The 21,009-nt window shown below is 45.2% G+C and overlaps 1 protein-coding gene across 1 annotated transcript in view; it reads right to left on the reverse strand.

Annotated features, from left to right (window-relative positions):
- SLC6A8 (solute carrier family 6 member 8) overlaps positions 1-19,876 on the reverse strand; it is a 35,408-nt gene extending 15,532 nt beyond the window's left edge. Inside the window, exons 1-9 of the mRNA XM_081953104.1 lie at positions 19,072-19,876; positions 11,114-11,245; positions 10,150-10,402; positions 9,872-10,004; positions 5,576-5,710; positions 4,471-4,574; positions 2,113-2,237; positions 1,177-1,289; positions 892-1,029 (exon numbers count right to left, since the gene is read on the reverse strand). Of these exons, the coding sequence (XP_081809230.1) occupies positions 892-1,029; positions 1,177-1,289; positions 2,113-2,237; positions 4,471-4,574; positions 5,576-5,710; positions 9,872-10,004; positions 10,150-10,402; positions 11,114-11,245; positions 19,072-19,372 (1,434 nt within the window). The 5' untranslated portion in view covers positions 19,373-19,876. The remainder of the gene's footprint in view (positions 1-891; positions 1,030-1,176; positions 1,290-2,112; positions 2,238-4,470; positions 4,575-5,575; positions 5,711-9,871; positions 10,005-10,149; positions 10,403-11,113; positions 11,246-19,071) is intronic.
- Positions 19,877-21,009: the final 1,133 nt, after the last annotated feature.

A 21,009-nucleotide genomic window follows, 5' to 3' on the forward strand; every position in this document is an offset into this window, starting at 1 on the left:
TACATGGCCTTGCAGCTTACACTTTGATGAATGTCTGTGCTGTATGGGAAACCCATACATTTATACACTTTCAAATTTTGCAAGAAATGGCCAGCAAAGAATACTCTGGAAAGTTTTTTTTTTTGGACAAACCATGCTAAATCTAAGCCATCAGCAGGATCTGAAGTTTTACAAGGAGACTTGCAGCTGATTTACGATCATATGAAAACCGGAATGTCTAGATTGGAATGGAGTAATCAAAGGAACAAAAGCTTAATATATGTTGCCTGTACGTAGTGGAATATGAACCATGCTAATCACAGGTGAAATCCAGCAGGTTCTGGAGAACTGGTAGTGGAAATTTTGAGTAGTTTGGAGAACCGGCAAATGCCACCTCTGGCTGGCCCCAGAATGGGGAGAGAATGGAGATTTTGCAGTAACCTTCCTCTGCCATGCTCACCAAGCCATGCCCACAGAACCGGTAGTAAAAAAAATTGAATTTTACCACTGATGCTAATTCATGTTTTTGTTTTAAGCCTATGTTTAAGAGCTGATTCTCTCTACCCACAATCAAAAGATTGTCATTATTTCTCAGTTGGCTTTTTATTGTAGCTCTAGAAGTAAGGATGGAGGAGAGAGATATCTGCTCTGTTTTTTAAGCAGTCTGAACAATGCTGGGACAGTGAATTTGGTGTGCCATGAAGGACAGCATTGTGATCTACCGGGCAAATCCCTCTTCCCAAACCCATAAGCATGACTTTCCCATTCATTACAATACTGCCTTGGTTGGTAACCTCCAGAATGTCCAAATTCTCCCGCTTTTTGGCTTGTGCAGACCTGCAGAGATCTGCTCTTCACCCGCCTTCCCCTCCCCTTCCAATTCCTCTACGGGTGCTTCAGTGGTGGTCGTACCTCAGTCACCATGGACAGCTCAATGAAGAAGCAGATGACACAGCATATGGCCACGGTGATCTCTCTCTGGAATCGGAAGGCATGAGCGGATGGGAAGAAGTCCAGGATCCCAGTTATAAAGCCTTCAACGCCTACAAACTGGTGTGGAAGGGGAAGAGAAGCAAAGTATGGAGACTGGAGAACTCCATGCGAAGATGTTGAAGGCAGGATAATGAATCTCCTGCCACTATGGTGTGGGCTACTCATCCGCTTCCTGCTTATTGTCCCTCCCCCTTAAAGTCTCACCTGGCTGTCTAAGCCCAGAAGCAACAGCATGAAGAAAAAGAGGGCAGCCCAGAGAGGAGCAACTGGCATCAGAGTGACAGCTCTTGGATAGGCAATAAAAGCCAGCCCAGGTCCTGCAGAAGAGAACAAGAGAAACAAATGAAGGTTAACTTAACACAGACACTCTTGCTTCAGAGAAGGAATAGCTTCCTCTGCATTTCCACTAATCAATCAAACGGTCACTTATTTCTAGCCAGCTTACCCCCCCTATCCCGAAAGGCATGGTGCTGCCTCCAATAGAATGTCCCAAAATGCTTAGCAACATGCCTTTCTTTTATTTTGCAGACTCTCACTTTCAAAGGCAGTAGATTTTTTTACTTTACTTCTGCATTGGGACAGAGGACTGAGACAGTCTCAAGATTTCATTTGGAATCTCAAGAGCTGTTTCGGATGGATCGGAATGCAATTTTGCTTCGAAATGAAAGCCAAGGGTTGAGGTTTTTCCCCCCCATTCTGGCAAAATGACACCGCTAATAGGAAAACTATTAGTTTTCCTATAATGTATACTCATGCAACCCTATCAATACCCTGTTCAGTGTTGACAAGTCCGATTCTAAATTGTGTGCCTGCAGTGAGGTGTCATGCCTCTGCTGTAGTCTGGAAGTACCGGATGCGCAGGGGTAGTTCCAATTACGTTCATCTTTCCCCTTGATCATCTTCTTGATAGGATGGGAGGGAACGATAAAAATGGAGTATATCAAACAATTCTGGAATAGCAGGAGGAGGTGTAGTTGTAGGCATAGGTGTAATTTTAAGAATCCAGGCAACCAAACTACGTTCTGCACCTGACCGCCAATGTGTTTATTTCCTCCTAAAATTGTACTTCTCCCAGTATTGGAGAACAGCCAAACATCTCATCTAACCTGCTTTACCATCCCTGGATTCATGAGCACTCACCAGATTCGGCCACTTTAGAGATATCAACTCCCTGTTCTGCAGCCATGAAGCCTAGGATGGAGAAGACTACAAAACCAGAGAAGAAGCTGGTCCCACTATTAATTAGTGCCAGAATGATGGCATCTCTGCAGGGGAGAAAAGACAAAGGACGACAACTATGAAAGAGTGATCCGACAAAAAGGGGCTTTGTTGCGGTTATCCCTCAGCATAAACCATACCAAGCACCGCTTCCTAGGTGACGCTCCCTATGTTACACTTGACGTTCAGGTAACAGAGGCAAGTGCATAGCTCAATGTTACAGAATCTTGGACACTGAAATCAGACACAAACATGTTTTATCCTGCATGGGACGGGGCTCTAACGAAACAACAGCAAGATATGGTGGCCCGTTTGTTATGCGCATCCACCCATCGTTACGAAAGAGTTTTGGCTGAGTTGCGGAAGGAAGCGAGGGCATCAAAGGTGTTTTCACTATGGAGGAAAGCAGGGCAAGGTGGAAAAGAGGATTAATTGCTTTTTGCAAGGATGAGCGCGCTTATAAGGCAGGCTGTGCCTTGGAGCCCAGCACAAGCAGCAGCTGAGGAGGAAAGAAAGGGAGGCTGAGGACATTTCACACTGCATGCATGTACTTTAGAGACAGATTCGAGGAGATGTTATGGACTAGCAGCAGGACAGGTTGGGTAAGGAGGCCGCAGAGCATTCAGAACAAGCAACAGGAATGGAGTGAGTTATCCCATGAAGGGGAGAAGGGAAAGCGACTTCCAAGCAAAGCAGCTCTTGACTCTTTTTCTCAATGAGATGGGGGAGGAGGGAATTTCCACAAAATTATTAGATGCTTGCTATTTCTCTCTGCTATTTTCTTATATATTTGACAAACTTTGCATGTACAGTAAACAGGTAAAGCAGTTCTTCAATCGAGGCATATTTTAATGAGATATTGTTCTCCTTTAAATAGATAAACTTCCACCACACTTTCCCCTTAACAATGCAAGTTTTAAAGCTTGGGCATTCAGTCTGATTTATCCCCAGACAAATGTGTACAGGGCAATACCTTAGATGTACAGCGTTTGGCAGCCTTTGAAGAGTAGCTACTAAAGTAATGTCTTATACTGTACTGTTTGGCTTAGTCACTAGTGTGATATAATCTGTGAGTGCCCTTAAGCCATCCCGGGCAAAATCAGATCCCTACTGAATGGCTTTCTGCTGTAGATTAATTAAGAGATTTCCTTGGAATCCCAGATTACCAACTATTCTTTTCCAACACAGCTAAACACATTGTGTAATTGAATATGAAGTTTCACGAGGAAAAAAAAAATACACCAGTGTCCTGCGAATGTCAGATGCACTGAGATTTCAGCTTCCAATAAGTAATAAATTACATTATTCTGCCCAAAAGAGTTTTAAAGAAAGGCTTTTCCTTTCTACAGTTACAAGTTCCAACTTATTGCATATGATCTCAGTATCACAGGTATGTAGTACTGTGTAGGATTGGACTTTACAGCTGGCCAGAAAAGCAACAATGACACAGTAAGAGATTGTGGCTCCCAGCTTTTCAGGCCACAGTCCAGAAACACAACTCATCTCCTAGGAATAAAATAACTTAGGATGTTCTTGATGTCCCCCAGAAATGGGGATTACCATTGAACCCGTAAAATTATTAGGAATTAAGATCCCCAGAGTGATGAGATGATGGAAAAAGGCACACCAGAATGTTTCTCCTCTGCTTCCCCAAAATTGGAGCCACTCCCCCAGATATCTTGGACTACAAACTCCATTGATGCAGCAGGGTCCATTGTTGGCAATACGTGTTGTCCTTCAGTGGGTTTGCTGCCAAAGGGTTCTGCGTATGTGGGGTGGGAAGAGATTATCTTTTAAGATAGACCCGATGAGGGCAGAGTGAAAAGGAAAAAAAAACCCCACTGCTTTTCTTGGCCCTGCCCAGCTTTTCCTGATTATCATTCATCTGCAGACTGGAGAAATCAACCAGGCAGACAGCTTAATCCTGGCAACCCAGCAGAACAAAACAAGAAAGAGAACCTGGCTCTTTCCTAGCCAACAACTGTTGGAGATGCATGCAGCAATCCGCTGGCATCCTTTCTACTGTTTGACAGAGCCACACAGCTGCCACTGTGTGAACATCCAGCTTTGTGGCCATCACGGTTCATCGGGCAAATCTCCTATCACACTGAAGCCATGCACAGAGCTTTGCCTGTTGAGTTGAGTTCCTGCCGCTCAGGTAGAAAAGAGAGAGGATCCCTGGCAAGGAGGATAAGACTTCTACACGGCATAAGCCTCTTCTTCCTATGCTCTGCCTGCTTGCCATGCCCCCTTAGGGTGATGTAGGAAATGGGGTCTCACTTATAACAATTGTTGTTGAATCGGTTATAGCTGCCCAGGGCAGTGAGTGCCCCCAGTCCTATGGCATAGGAGAAAAAGATTTGGGTCCCAGCATCAATCCACACCTGAGAGGGAAGAAGAAGAAAAAAAAAAAAGAGAGAGAGAGATTGAAATACGATGGGCTAGAAGTCCGTCCCTTCGCATACAACTGGCAACTTTTCAACTGCTCCTTGCACCCTGGGCAGCCACTCACTGCTGTCATTAACAAGGGGTGTTCAGTTGATATCTATTTGGTGAAGAGCTTTAGCTATCGCTGCCAGCAAGTCCTTTGAACAAATAAAAACACAATTCACTGAAGCTGAACTCTTTGCAGAGCTGCACTGAGGTTTTGCAGCTGAAATCTTGACAATTTATATTTTGTCCCTGATTACTTTTTTTTGCTTGTCATCTACTTATTTATTTATTTTTCAGTATTTCTAGACCGCCCCCTCTCCCCGAAGGGACTCGGGGCGGTGTACAAGTGTGTCATTAAAACGAATACAAAAAAACGAATATCCCATACCCTTAAAAACGAATTAAACCTCATACAACTGTACAAAAAGTAAAAATTAAAAATTAAATTAAAAACAACTAAAAGTATACCCCTAGAAAATTTAAAAAATGCAGGCTTGAGGAACTAAAATTAGGAATTAGGAATTAGGCCAGGCCGGCTAGATTGAACAGGTGGGTCTTTAGTTTCTTACGGAAGGAGCGGAGGTCGATGATAGTCCTGATATCTGGGGGGAGGTCATTCCAAAGGGTCGGGCCCATCACAGAGAAGGCCCTACTCCTGGGCGTTGCCCGCTGGCATTGCCTAGTGGACGGCACCCGGAGGAGTCCCTCTCTGTGAGAGCGAATCGGCTGAAGGGATGTATGGGGCAGGATACGATCCCGCAAATAACTAGGTCCTGTGCCATGGAGCGCTTTGAAGATGATAACCAACACCTTGAAACGCACTACTTCACGTAGTGCTTTGCCTTTGTGCACTTCTGTGTTGTTAATTCCTAATGACACTGCGGTATAAAAGCTGGCTAACCAGTTGACAGGTCTATATTAACCCTTTCTCGTCCGTATGCCTCTCACTTACCTGAGGGGAAGCCAGTTTGGACCAATCGGGTTTGAGATAGTAAATGATCCCATCCTGAGCTCCAGGCAGCATCACTCCTCGAATCAACAGTATAATGAGCACCACGTAAGGGAATGTAGCAGTGAAGTAGACAATCTATGGTGGGGGTGTGGGGGGGGGGTTGGGGAAGAAAAGAGAGCAGGAATTAAGCTTTTATGGAAAATGGTTTATTTTGTTTCTTTCTATTCAGTTTAGAAGACCAAAGTAAGAGGCAATGGGTCAACTCACTGCCCCCCCCCAGGGTAAAATCAACTTTTTAATAATGTTTATTTCTTTACTCTAATATTTACTTCCCTTACAAACCACACTGCTCTCAAAAGAGTTTGCATAAAATGTTAAACTGAATTAAATAACAGCAATTACAAATTGAATTATCGACTGAAAACATTAATTTAAAACCGGTAGAAGCCAAAATTGTTTTGCAGCCCAGCCCAGCAATTAAGCGCACGCAGGCGGCAACGCAAACACTTTCAACTTTCTTAAAAAACAAGCAGCGAGGAAGCCTCATCAATTTCCCTTGTGGACTTTTAGTAGTAGCCTCTTCGGTGGAAAACTGGCCACGTGCCTGCACCTTTGCTGTGTGTGCGCGCTTGTCATGCCACTGTTAAACAAAACTCCCTCTTGCTTATGCCAGGAAATGCTTCATGTCCCCGCCTGCTATCACTGTAAAAGATACAAGGCCAGGAAAAAGAATCCGGAGGATCAGTTTTTTAAGAAACCATGTGACAAATAGCACATTCTCGGCAAAGCAAGATCTTCCTTTCACTTAAATTTTTTTTTTTTTGCAGGCATAGGTAAAAGTAAAAGTTCCCCTTGCACATGTGATAGTTGTTCCCGACTCTAGGGGGCTGTTTCAAAACCAAAGAGCCAGTGCTGTCCGAAGACATTTCCGTGGTCATGTGGCCAGCATGATTAAATGCCGAAGGCGCACGGAACACTGTTACCTTCCCACCAAAGGTGGCTCCCTATTTTTCTACTTGCATTTTTACATGCTTTCAAACTGCTAGGTTGGCAGAAGCTGGGACAAGTAACGGGAGCTCACTCCGTTACGCAGCACTAGGGATTCGAACTGCTGACCTTTCTGATCGACAAGCTCAGCGCCTTAGCCACTGAGCCACCACGTCCCTATGGAGGCATAGGAGGGGGTTAATGGGCCAGGGGAGTGACTTTCTACTTTAGTGTGGGAAGCCTTGGGGCTGCTCTAAAGCTTATTGCAGAATTCTCCTTGAAGAGACATCTGACCTGCTCCTTGGACAATTGCCATAGATTTTCTCACACTAGAGTGCACCTCAAGGGAGCATTCAGTGTGTTCTAAGGTGTGACCTTCTCCTTTTAGCTAAGCAAACTTCCTGGCCAATACCTTCTGGGAACTGTGCGCCCTGTGCTTATAAGATTCCCCCCCCCCAATTCCTTTGAATAGAGTTTTGTGTAAAATATGTTCTAAGATGTTGAGAATTTTGGAATATCTTCCCTCTTTGCTACTTTAGAAAAAAATTAGTGACTAATGGGAAGGAAAATTGCATAGAATTAGCAGAAGGTTTGGGAACAAGCTTGGTTTCTTCATCAAGCGCCACTCAGCCCTGCCCCCGTTAGCCCTACTACTGACAACTCTAGGAAAGTTTGAGTAGGAGACAGTGCATGGATGGAGAAACCAATGTCAGATCTTCTGTTAGCAGAAGGTGGGGACCGACAGGGAATCCAAACGTCTTGATAGGCGATTCAAAGAAAGAGAAAGGCTCTTATGGGAAGTTCTGACTTAGATACTCTAATGCTCTGGACTGCCTTTGGATGTCATGCTCCATGATTTAAGTCAGAGGCGGTCAATCTGTGAATTGCATGTGGCATCCTAATTCATTTGTGGAGCCCCACAAAATGTGACAACCAAACTACTACAAACTATGTAAACTGGAATAGTATTATTGTACAATAGTATTGTGTAGTGAACCATTGTGTATTTAACTTGAACCATTGTGTGATTAACTTGAATTCTGTTACAGTACGGCCCCATTCTTAATTATGGGTCGTCTTTAAACCAGGGCGCTCTTAACCTGGGGACTTGTATAAATAGGTTGTAAGAGATGTCATGTGTGTATGTATATATGTTACTTCTTCCTTTAATCAACATCTGGGTCTCCAACACTTGCTGCACATCTCTCCAGGTTTCTGCTTATTGGGGGGAGAGGAGGAGCAGAAGACAAAGATTTAAGAAACAGCAGCTGACTCATCTCCTGCAGCATCAGAAAATTTAAAGCTACAGAGATGTTCTCAGAGATGCTGACCTGAAGATCCTTAACATTTATGAGCTCAGAGACTACTCAACCACTGAGCGAGATCCGGATTATAAGGCATCCTTTGTTGCCAATGGGGAAAAGAAATTAGATATTGAGAATGTAGAAAGAGAAAAGCTTCAAGGAGTGGCCTTAATTTTATTCAATGACATAAGAAGCCCCATGAATGCATAACTGATGGCTTGTCCCTGAAAAAGTGCTCAGGCACCACTTCAAAAATCGTCTTCCAACACATATCATGAGAAACGCTTAAGAGCTTTTGGCTGCCTCTGAAAGCTTTTCCCGTCCTTCCTAAGGGACTTCTGGGCTTCTGCAGCCAGAAGGGGAAGAATGCTACTCTGAAAAAGGCAGCCTAACTGACTTTCAGCACTGATTCCGCCTCACTAAGGCTACAGGAACCGCAAGGGTGGCCCGCTGTGAGAGGCTGCACCACGTGCAAGTGCCTGTCTGCTGAGACCTGGGGGCTGTGTCCCCTCAGCTCCAGCGGCTGTCTGCTGAGAATGCCAGCCTTTCTTAGGCATGGAACTTGCTGACGAGTGGGATTTTAGATGCACTGCCTATGCATTGGGAAAAAAAAGAAGCAGGCATTAGGTATCTGGGTGGGTGGAACATATGACTCAGAGAGAAATTTTTATATGTGCCCCTATTTACATTCAGAAAGAATAGACAGTGGGCCACACTATTCATGTCTTAAGATCTGAATTCATTCCTTGGCTGCATTTGTATTTGGCAATGGCAGACCAGATAAAATAGAGGCCTCTGTACAGTAGTTGCCACACCTGATGTCGTTTTATCTCCCCAGGAGAATAGCTTCTAATCAGAGAACACACTATTGACAACCCAACTGGACAAGGCAGTTTTATATGTCCCACCACTACAATTTTCCTCAGGGCTGCAGAATGCATTTAAAGGCAGGGATCTAACTTTAATTTCAAGAAGTCAAATCACAAGGGTGATGTCTCAGTTGTAGTGGACAAATATGACTACCCTTTTAGAAGCCGAGACTTTCCACCCACTTTGCAGAAATTCTGTTTTGCTCTTTTCACAAACAGGAACCCTGACATGTGCCTAAATTTTCTCCCTCACAGAGGGACTCTGGATGGTGTACAAATCAAATGTCAAAACATACCAACTACGCGTGTAGAGATTTCCCTCAGGACAGGGGTGTCCAAACTTGGGAACTTTAAGACTTGTGGACTTCAACTCCCAGAATTCTGGGAGTTGAAGTCCGCAAGTCTTAAAGTTCCCAAGTTTGGACACCCCTGCCTTCGGAAGTCTCAGGTGAGATGATGGATAGGATCTCTTACAAAGGATAATACTGAGTAAATCAGGAGCCAGTGGAGTCTAAGGAATGCTGTTTAGACACCTCCCCCCCCCAACTGTAATTTTAACTTGAGTGCTGCTCTTTCTCCATTTCCTGACTGATCTTTGCTCTATTGTTCTATGCTTAGCAGCCACCATTCCCCTTTGCCTTAATTGAAAACACTTTGCCTTCATTTTGCTTAAGGCTTATTCACCTCCTGCATGTCTCACAGTTTCCCGAAGATCAATCCAATCCTTCCAGCTGCAGGCACCCATCAGTCACACATACCTCCCCTCACCCGTAGTTGTTTCCAAAATGCACTTTTCTCCATATATTTATTTTCATGTCATCATTTCATTCAACGTTCTCTTCTCATCCCCGGGATTGCGTATATACCTGTTTCCTTTCACCCTCCACCTGGCCCTCCTTGCCCCTTCTTCAAGAGCCACATCATCTCCACAGGTATGAGCCTTCAGAATGGGCTGCGGAGCACTTAGCAGGGAGGATTCAGGAAGCAGGCGACTGCCAGTGGGTGTTCTGAAGAGAAGGAATTTACCCATCTTCTGGAATCTCGTGTGACCACTGCCACAATTCATTCACAATTTCTCCCCACCGTCTCCTCCCTTCCACATTGACTCGGACCACCATCTCCCTACAGCTTCCTACCTTTCCTGCAGATTTGACGCCTTTCCAAACACAGAAATAGACAAGGACCCAGCAAGACATGAGGCACAGGGTCACTTCCCAGTTGATAGCCCCAGGATAGTCTAGGCCTTTTGAAATATTCAACACCTTGTTCCTGCAAACAGAGGGAGAAAGGGTGATCACCAGAAAGAGACGGCTCTGTGATCAAAGATCTCCATCTATGCAGGTGAGCACGGCCCTGCTCAGAACAGAGAACTGGAAGGCCAGCTTAGGACAAAGGGTACAATGCCATAACTCACTCCCAAAATTCGATGACAGGTGACCGCTTGTCGGAAAGTTCATCACAGGTAAGATTGCTGTTGGCAGTGCCATTGGCACAGTCTTCATGTCGGAAGATTTCCACACATTCTGGGGAGTTCCAGGGATTCCCACAGGTTGCCCATGGCAGGGTGGCTGTAAAAGACTTCACCAGATAGTAGAAGCCCCAGGCAAGTACCATGATGTAGTACGTGTTGCAGTAGAAGACAATCACCATCGAAGCAAATCCCAGTCCTGTTTGGAGAAATTCAGTTACTTGAAAAAAGAATGGGCTATTTTCCCTAAAGGGTATATGACACTGTTGCACAACGAAAATGAGTGATATAAAATGTAAGTCGCATTTGCTAAATGTCCATATTTTAAATTCTGGAAACAGAACACTATTTTCATCAAACAGTAATTTAATTTGGCTTTGCATGCAGGAAGAAAGAGTGATGAAAAAGACCCATTTCAAATCGCTAGTTAAAAAAAAAAAAGAGTAGGACTTCTTTTCCTGGCTTCTAAGATTACAGTGTGTAATCTTACACTACATACTGTCTGCTCAAGTAGATTTTCACTGACATATTGATTACAAACGTTTTGGGTATCAAAAGCCAATAATCTCAGCCTGATTATTTCTGTACTGTATGCCACCAAGAGAATTATGTTTATATTTAAGCAATTCTTCTCTATGCATCCAAGTCCTCCACATCTCTCTAATACCTCCTGACCCATCTTTGCCAACTTCACATATTCTTCTAATTTGGGCACATCTCAGAGATCAATCTATTGGACCTTTTGATATCCCCTTGGTTCTCACTGAAGTTCCCAAAGTGATGTTCTGACTTGGGAAGTTGAGAGAAGATGCTATTAGAAGGTAGCTTAACCTTTCCCTGGGAACAAACTCATACAACGAACCTTAAGAGTAATAAAGAAAGGGGATTAGTTGGAACAAGATATTCTTACCTTTGAAAAGCGGCGCTATGTTCCATACTGTGATGCTTCCAGCCTTCATGAATTGCCCCAAAGCAATTTCCAAGAAGAAGATGGGAATCCCACCAAGGAGGGCAATAAGAATGTACGGGATGAGGAACACACCTGTAGCCAGGTGAGCAACACAAAGTAAGCAACAGTGTCATTCTTCAATTCTAGACCACTTCAGCCGTTCCCATAAGTCCAGATGATTTGTAGATTTATTATACTAAAAACATTTTTAAAAACAGCATCTAAATCTAATCCAATTTAATCTAATCTAAATTGTGCACTAGGAAAAGCTGAGACCTGCCCCATAAACTGTTGAAAATGGCATGCCATCTTCATAATTTATTCTGTTTCAGTTTGTGGATTGAGAAGAGTGCAAGGATGTCAACTGAAATCATTTTAAGTGGAAATTGTATTCAGTCAATTTGGAGTTCTGAGATACCATCAGATCCTGGCACACCCTGAAAATTAGCCTCAGATGTCATAATGTTTAAAATATGCAAGAATTTCAGAAGGTTTTTTGCAGGTCGGGGAGGAGCCAATGAAATGAAATTCAGATTAGAATCTGGGTTTTTTTCCCAATCAGTACCTGAATTTGTGACTTCTGTGGTTTCTTAGAACTGTAATACTCATTGCATTTTAATTCTTCCCAGTTCCCCTTTAAGACTTCCTCATTTGCCACCACTTAACTTACCCTTTTCCAATTTGTCACATTCTAAGTATTTTGAGATTGCACAACTGAGAACCAGCCTTGCTGGCTGGATCATGTTCCTCAAACATGTTAAGGGTGCTACGCTGGAGAAAGCCGGTTGAGCTGAAATGCATCCTTGCTCTCCATTCAGAGATATTTTGCTGGCAAAAGTCTTTATGTGCAAATGTCTGCAAAATATCCAGAGGAAGACCAGATCCCTATGGTAGCTGCTATGGAGCTGGAAAGGAGAGAGATAAAAAGCAGACTCTGTTGTTCTCTATTATTTTCCTTCTGACTTTTGTCTTCTTGTCATTTCATCATAGATGCTTCTTCAGGCTCCCAAGATTAGAAAAGATCTGTGGGCCTCCCCTGCACTTGGTCACTGCCATGTGATCTTGATCTGTTTCCCTCTTTCCCCAAACAGCTTTCAACTTTCCTGTCACCATTGTTAACAAGTGTGCCGGTCTCATGGCTGTGACGGACAGGCTGGCCTGGTGTGTTCCCAAATACATTTGTGCATGTGGGCCTCAGCTTGAATCACCTCAAAGAGGCTATTTATAGTACAGATCCCTGGGTTAAGGGAAGGCCCAAGTATTGCTTCTCGTCCTCCCAATCCCTAGTTAAAAGGATAATCTTGGGGATATAAACTCTTTCCCATGGGGATTAACAAGGCAATGTTTTGGGAATTCATTCATTGCTGCATATAGGCGGGGACATCTATCATCCAGGAAATGCAAATGGCGGTAAATCTGTGACTCTGCACATGGAGCGGCTAAGGTACACCATGGCTGCAAGGCAAGAGTGCGTGTGCTAAGGCTGACTCCAAGATGATATGGGATTTTGTGCCTCTATTTACACATTTAACCAGATAGCTTGAAAAAACAGTAGCAGGTGCCTTCCTGGAATGTGGCTAGGTTTGATAAATATTAATCTTGGGATTTGGGTAGGTGAGTATATTGGGTCTTGGTTAATTAATGGTTCAAAGGAGTGTGCAAATTTGGGACATGGGTTAACACAATAACCAGATGGAGTATATCAAATGAATGAAACCTACAAGTGGGTGTTTGGGTGTGAGGATGTGCGTGGCTTTATCTGAAATCTAGCATTTACTCAGATGGTAAACCTGCATTGTATTCATTTCAGAGTATTGGCGAGGCTTCATATGACTCAATATTTCATTTTCCTTTTTTTGAATCCCTGCACGCAAAAAGATAGCAATGCATGGGAAACAATTCTGGCATGATTCAGGCATAATCTTGTTTTGTTTTGTATAAAAACCCATGTCAGTCTCAAATTCTCACTTGCAGTCGGATACCTACAACTAGACTCACGTTTATCCCTATAAATCAGCCCAGGCTCAAAAAAACTACCCTTTCTTGGAACAACTTTTGCAGGACCAATCAAGGTCTGAAATATGTGATATGCAATAGTAAAGGCTGCTTCTAAGAACACTCCAAATGTATGCCTCATTCCATTAAACAAATAGATTAAAATGGCTTCTTATCAGTTTTCATATTCCCTCTTTCTGTTTTTTCATTACCGACTCCATACGGCGTAGTGAATGTAAGGAAATATCAGGGTTAGATCATGAAATAAATTGCTTGGACAATCATTCCATTTGTGCAATGAATTTTAGAATGTTTTGTCAAAGGAGACAGAGAGACAGAATTCTCAGCAATCTTCTCCAAACTGCAGTTCTCAGGCTTGAAAATTAATTTATGATGCAATTAATCTAACAGCCTTCCCACAGGAATTAAGCTACAGCTCTCCTTTTCCTCAGCCACTGAGGCCAGGTGACTATATACAAGATAGCCACACATTGGAGAAAACTGTCAGAGACATCTGCAGTATAAATATGTCTCCAATGTTGCCTTTATGCATATATAGTAACTCAATTCAAGGTAGGAATAGAGGCGATCAAAGCGCATTTCTGAATCACCATATTTTCATAGACTAACGTTTATCGGAATGATAAAGTGTTGACTTCTGCCTGAATAATGAGATGCTTTAATCTCTTGGTGAGTTAGAAGGAGAAGCAAGGTGATAACTGGAAAAATGAAATCTCATGAATTGAAGTGGTCACTGTTCTGTCCGCAGCAATTTTTCACACTTGAAGGAAAGCAGGGACATTTTTCTTTTGCCGATCCTGGCCACCAATCCATTTCAGATTGGCTGTTGAGATGCCTTTGAGGGCATGGAGCCAGAAAGACTGAATCATTCATTCCTTGTGATCTCCTCATACACCCCTTGACAAACCCACGGATTTATTTTATTCTGGCTCTCCATCTCAACTCACCCATGTGAGCCTACGTGTCTACCAAATGCTGTGACCACCGGCACTTGTGCATGTGCTGACCCAGGTACAATGCTCTGAGCACACCAGTGTGGGTACAACTTCTGATAGTGGAAGCTTCCACCCCTCCACCCACACACCACTGAATGAAGCAAGGGTTTTCTCCTGGAATTTGCCCCCAGCAGCTGTGGCCTGCTCTGTGCCATGCTATGGCTTTTACACAAAAGAAATTTATCCCGGCTGTCATCCGAGTAACAGAGGAAAGTTCTCAGGGCCTCAAAGGGGAGGGCAGGCGATTATCTCAGCCTCAGCACAAGGCAACCCAGTCACTTTCCCTAGAACAGGGGCGTCCAAACTTGGCAACTTTAAGACTTGTGGACTTCAACTCTTAGAATTCCCCAGCCAGCTCTGCTGGCTGGGGAATTCTAGGAGTTGAAGTCCACAAGTCTTAAAGTTGCCAAGTTTGGATGCCCCTGCCCTAGAAGAAGAAAAAAATGATTCTACTCCGGGAGGTTTTTGAGAAATTGGAAGAATGCATCTCTATTTCAACCCTGGACTATCCCCCCAGCCATTCTCAAAATATGCTTTATCACCAAACACTGCCTTATCTAACTTCCTCTTTCCTACCTAACCTTTCTGGCCTGCCAGCTCCTCTGATTGTTTGGATCACTTTTTCTATCCTTTCTGAGCTCCTTAGAAGCTTCAAAACTTTATTAGAGCAGTTTAAACTCATGCTCTGTAGGAGAGGCAAACAAGATATCCTGGTTATGAAATCAGGTCACATGCTTATCCTTACTAGCCTAGAGGGTGGAAAGCAATATTCCCCTCCACCCCCAATATCAGTTGCTGGATAAGATCTGGATCTCAGTGGGGATTATTCAACTCTGGAGACAGAAGTCAGATGCCACTCCAAAAAACACACAAAATAAAACAGCATCTCTAACCCACTTGCCAAGTTCAAAGTTTTGGCAATCTCTGGTTGTTAGCTTAAGCTGAATCCATTCTTTATTAGCATAACAAGATTGACCAGAAATGCCTAAACTTTCAGGAACAACAGAATTTTTCAATGGAGAAAGAGGAAATAAATGTCTCTTTCTCAGAAGGTGCCTATTTAAAATAGAAGGGTTGTCTAAAACCTATTTTTTTCAATTGTGATTAAATCACAAAATACTGCTTCATCTTAAGTCAGGATTGAGTAAGTCATTTATTCTTTTCCTTTCACTTTCTGTTCTTCTGTTTTGCAAAAGGAACAGCTAGGGCTTATGGCGACTGATACCTGCTAAATTTGTCCCATGCAAATATAAGATGAAAACTGGCTCCAGGGATGCAGCTGAGAGTTTTGTCTTTCTTCTGTAGTCTGCCAAAGTACTTTTTTCCCCTTTCATTTGCACGTACAACAGTCTTAAACAGAAAGGGCAGATTACAAGGAAGTATTCTGAATCAATAAATGCAAGGAGAAAAAGGCAGAGTACCATCGGTGATGGAGGTGTCTTGGATAGCAGGGTTTGCAAAAAATAAAATAAAAGAAAGATATTATCGGTCCTTTGCAGGTTTTGCTAAATTGAGACACTTGTCCTTGGCTATTAAAAGACTGTCTTTGTATGTTTTTGCTTCACTTTTCTTCCAACAAGAACAAAATGGTGAACATCCCACTTAATTCTCACCACATTCTAATTTGACTTTTGAAGCTGGTAAGGTTAAAAATAGGTACTAGTCCAAGATCACCAAATCGGAATGGAGATTGTATTCCAAGTCACCAGCCCAAGACTGCAAGTATCACTAACAGGACTTGTCAGAGAGAAATAGTTGCAAAAGCGTCAGCTGGACCTGGTTGTTTTACCCAAGAGCCAGGCAGCATGTGATCATGACACAATGTGCATCCCATCAGCCCATGGCGGGCCTAACAGCATTGCTCTTCTGTTCTCCTCTCCTAAAAGCAGCCGGGAGAAAACCACCTATCCTTAAAGGAGAATGAGATAGCAATTTTGTCCCTGTGCTGTACAGATAATGAATCAAAATGGGAGTCACAAGGAGACAGTGGGATCCCAACCCCCATTTACAAAGGTCAGAAAATTCTAAAATAGAAGGAGCCCCTCCCACTATTTCATTGCTAATTAAAGAGACACTAGGGGAGGATTGGGGAAACCCTAGAAAGCTAGGGACTTTAAATGTGCAGGGATTGGCCATGGTAATCTTAGAGGGGGCAGTGCCCCTGAACAGACACACCGAGAGTATTATACTCCTCTTCTTTTTCCTATGTTTTGGGATTAAACTGGAGTTTGGGAGAAGGAATTTAGCTTAAGCCTAGGAGACATGCATCTCCTTTTTTTTTTCTCCAATCCAGGCCCCAGTAGATTTGTCCTTCCCATGGCCTTTGGTGTCGCACCAGTTAAACACATCAGAATGGAAATGCGCTCTTCTTCTCTGCTTCTCATTCAGTTTGTCCTCTGCATCCTTCCTCAGATTCATTGATTGGAAAGGGATAGATCCCAGAATGGTTCCCATGGGCTGTATGGCTTGGAAAATGCCAAAGGAGCCCTCCTGGAGACGAGATGATGGAAACAGGTCTGGTGAAAAGATGTTTCCTGGGTTTCTCGGCAGTTCTCGGCAGCCATCCCTGCACCAAGTGCACGTTGGCTCCTGTCAGAACACAACTGCTTTCCATATAATGTTTATGGCTTATTAACCCACAATGGCCTTAATGCTTTTCTCCAGGACTAGAAGGTTATTGAGACAACACAGGGGGAGGGGAAGGAGGGGGAATGACACCCTTATTTTTTAAGGAAACCAGCTAAGTGTGATACTCAAGGGCAGTGCCAGATGAGGGCCCAATGAATCCAGGCTCCAGGCACCCATGAGGTTCAGTGGATGCTTTTCAGCCAGGCATTTTCTCTTAGCCTGTCCTACCCTTCAGGGTTGTGAGGGTAAATTGGGAGAAAAGCAACAATCATCTATGCCGCAAGGAATTATTTGGAAAGAAGGCGAGAAATAATGTGATAGCAAGCATGTAAACGGTCTCCTCCCCCAGCCCACATGCTCTGTCACATTTAAATCCCCAAGCCGGATGTTATCCAGATATGTTATATTGTGATACGTGATTAAGTACATGCTTTCTGCAAGTATGTTTTCCAATATACAGAAAATAAGAGGAGAAAGCAGTTACTGTGGAGGATTGGAAAGCAACCAAAAGGTGCTAGAAGTTTCTCTTCTGACCAATTCACGCATAAAATGCCCTTTCACAATTTGTTCTAAATTTATTTTGCGTGATTTGAATAAAATTTGAGGAAGGCCAGATTTGCCACTGAGACTGTCATCCAGGAAGGATTACCATGCCACGAAAGCCCCTCCTTTCAGCCAGCTATGCCTTCTCTTTGCCCCTCTGGTGTTCCCACATGGTCCCCGTCCCCCCCTGTAATTATTCTCCCAACTTCAACTTTGAAAGGGATGAGGCATCTGACGTGGGGTGTCCTGAAAGCGGATGCAACTCTGGAGGCTCAGTTGATGTATAAGGGGGAAGTGAATGAGAGATTTGGAAGAATCTAACCTTGGAATCTGCAGGGTAACTCAGGATGGGCCCAGGAGAAATGCTCTGTGGATGTGGCTCATTCTTATCAGTGTGTGGGTGTGGGTGCATGCACAAGCATGCATGTGTACATATGCATATACACAACATCTTTCTAGTTTGCCAAATAAAGCACCAAAATAATCTCAAAGAGGCTTGGGTCTTCATTCCACCATGTGGCCTGCTTAACTTGTTGCAGTGGGAAAGTCCTTCTATGGTAGGAGAGGCCAGGTGATACAAGCCCCAAAACACTGCAGCTGGAAAGAGGTGAGTCCCCACAGTCAAAGTGGGTTGGGAAAAGTTTCCTGCTTCCCTTCAATGTGCTCCCTCCTGAGGGACTTTGGGATCCACAAGTAGCAGGATGGGGAGGTGTTTATATTGTATCCCCCTTCAGAACAGCAGCCATGATTCTCTCCCACCTTTGCTAGGAGAAGGCGATCCTCTGACCAGAGGACACTCCTTTGTGCAAGCTGGCAGCTGCCCTTTGCTCCCTGCCTAGCCACAGATGTGTGTGGTGCCAACACGGTGCCAACTACTTGTATCCTTCTCTGCCTCTCAATGTTCCCACTGAACTCAGGATTTCTCCCCTATCTGATCACAGCTATATCTTCACCCTCGCTCATGGTTCAGTCTGGATAAATTCCTTGCATCTTCCAAGGAGCTCAACCTTCTCCTATGGGGATTTTTTTTTAAATACCCCTGGAGGGATGAGGTTTTGGGGAACTCCCACAGGACATCTCCCACAAAGATTTCCCCTCCCTTTCCAATCTCACTAACTGGGATTCCATCTGTTCAGCCTACAAAAATTTACTAAGTGATGATCTGACTCACTTTTGAGTCTTGTTTTTTAAATTGTGGGGTCCGGGTCTGAGGCTTTTAGATTCCAGGTAGGCGTGGGACTGAATGCGCCTACTGAAGAAGACAGGGAAGGCCCTCAGTGCAGAGCATATTAACCCCCCATTCCCAGATCCAGCCCTAACTTTTGAAAGAGCCTGGAGGCCAAGCCAAAGGCCAAAATTCCACTCTGGGAAGGGAGCAGGCTAGATTTTTTTTCCCTTTCCAGGGCACCTTTAGTCATCTGCTCTTGAGGCTGCCAACTCTAGAGTAGTTTGTAAGGCAATCCAGCCTGGATTGCCTTACAAACTACTCCTGAGTTTAGGATGTCAGCCCAGAAAGCCACGGTTTCAAGGCTTTCTCAGGTTCCTGTTCTTCACAATGGGCCTGGATCTTGAAGTACAGGGTGCAGGCTCCAGATCTAGGCATCCTAAAGGGTTCCCATCCGACTCTCTGGAGAATCACGGAATCCTTCCCCCCCCCCTAAGAGTATAAGGATCCTGGAGACCCCCCCCCCCCACGTCGTCCTTTCCACCCAGCCCTCACGGCCGCAGGTTGCTCACCTCCCCCGTTCTTGTAACACAGGTAGGGAAAGCGCCACACGTTGCCTAGCCCCACGGCGAAGCCCACGCAGGACATGATGAAATCCATCTGCCGGGTCCAAGTCTCTCTCTCGCGGGGCGGCAAGACCAGGGTCGGCTTGCAGGAGTCCACGGCCTCCCCTTTGCTCCCGACTGAGGCTCCTTGGCACATGGCGGCTGCGGGGGGTCCCGTCTTTTTGTCCTGCGGTTCGACCGAGACGCTGTAGATGCCGCCGCCGCCGCCGCCGCCGCCTCCGCTCTCCGACGAAGCCCCCTTGGCCATGGTGCCTGGGGGGATTCCCGAGTCCCGGTCGCCCCCTTCCAGACGGATCGAGATGATGCTCAAAAGAGAAAAGAAGAGAAGGGGTGGGGGGGGGGTTGCAGGCAGAAGCCCCCTGGCAAGAGGCGAGCGGGAGACGGCGGAGAGTGGAGTCTGAGCTGGGTCTGGGTCTCGCTGGGGCAGGTAGCCGGCTCGGAGGGGAGGGCAGGGGTTTCGCAGAGACTCAGAAACAATCCACGAAGCACTTGAAGGTCAACCTGAAAAACCTCATGTGTTCAGTGGACTCGGGAAAGGGGGTTGCTCGAGGGCGAAGGTCGGCGAAATCCGCCGGGGGGGGAACACCCCCACAGTACCCCGCCCGGAGTCACCGCAGGGCACGGGGTAGGGGCGGAGGGGACGAGCCGATCCCTTCGCGTCCGTCGCCTTCGCGCTGCTCTGGTCGCTTCTGGGCTTGCCGCTTCGGGTGCTGCCGCTGTCTCCTCGCAATCGCCGCCCCTTCGAGGCTGCTGGAGGAGAGAGCCCGTGTGACGTCAGCAGGCCCGGCCCCCTCCCTCCCTCCCCTCCCCGCTCCGCCGCCGTCGCCGGGATTCGCCGACTGCTCCCCGCCTCTGCCCCCCCCCCCCGCTCTTCCTCCTCCTTCGCGCTCCAGCACCGCCAGCCGCAGGGAAAGAAAGACGGCAGTCCGCGGGCAGGGGGAGCAAGACGGGTGGGGGTGGGGGGATGTGGGGGGGGGAGGCTCAATTGCAGCGGCCGTTTCCTTTCCCCCCATTTCCAAACCTCCCCCCTCCCCCCGCACCTGTTCCCTCCCTGGGTGCTGCTGCTGTATAATAATGCTCTCTTGCCTTTCTGGACGTGACTTCGGAGTTTGTTGAGAAAAGGCACGTTTCAAGTCACACGGTTTATAGTCAGAGCGTCGCTTCGGCTGCAGTTCCTCCCGCGTCTGTGACCCGCTGTGTAGACGCGCACTTAGGCGGAAGTGTCAGCGGCGATGGGCGTTTTTCTGTCACATTTTCAGCTGGGAAGGGGGCAAGGTGAGAAGATCTCCATCCCACCCTCCAATTAACACGAATCCCCCACCACCATAAATATGTCTATCATGCAGGTGGTCCCCGAGACACCATAATGGAGTCCCAAATTTTTACCGCTAAATGAAACGTGTATTAAACTCGCCCCATTTTACTTTTCTTGCTGCAGTCATTGAGTCACAGGGTTGTTAAGTGAATTTGGATTCCCGTTGACTTTGCTTGTCAGAAGGTAACAGAAGCTGATCGTATGACCCCAGGACACTGAAACTCTCAAAAATATGAGTTCAACTGCCAAGCGGCTGAATTTTGATCATGTGACTTTGAGGAGGCTACAACAGTTGTAAGTGTGGAAAACAGTCATAAGTCACTTTTTTTCAGTGCCGTTATAACTTTGAACAGTCATTAAATGAAGTCGACTACCTGTATTCCTGGATTTGGAAGCCAAAAGTTGTAAGGTAGAATTTATGGTAGAGAGAAGGGGAGATAACCTTGAAAAAGTCCAGAAACAGTATTGTGTCTGGTGTTTCTAAGCTGAGTTCAAGATTCTGGATTTAACTTAACTTTTTGCAACCAAGAAAGCACCTTCTTTGATAAAATCCTCTGCATTTGCTTCAG

Source organism: Natrix helvetica (assembly GCF_964273705.1).
Source record: "Natrix helvetica genome assembly, chromosome: 1".
NCBI classification, from domain to species: Eukaryota; Metazoa; Chordata; class Lepidosauria; order Squamata; family Natricidae; genus Natrix; species Natrix helvetica.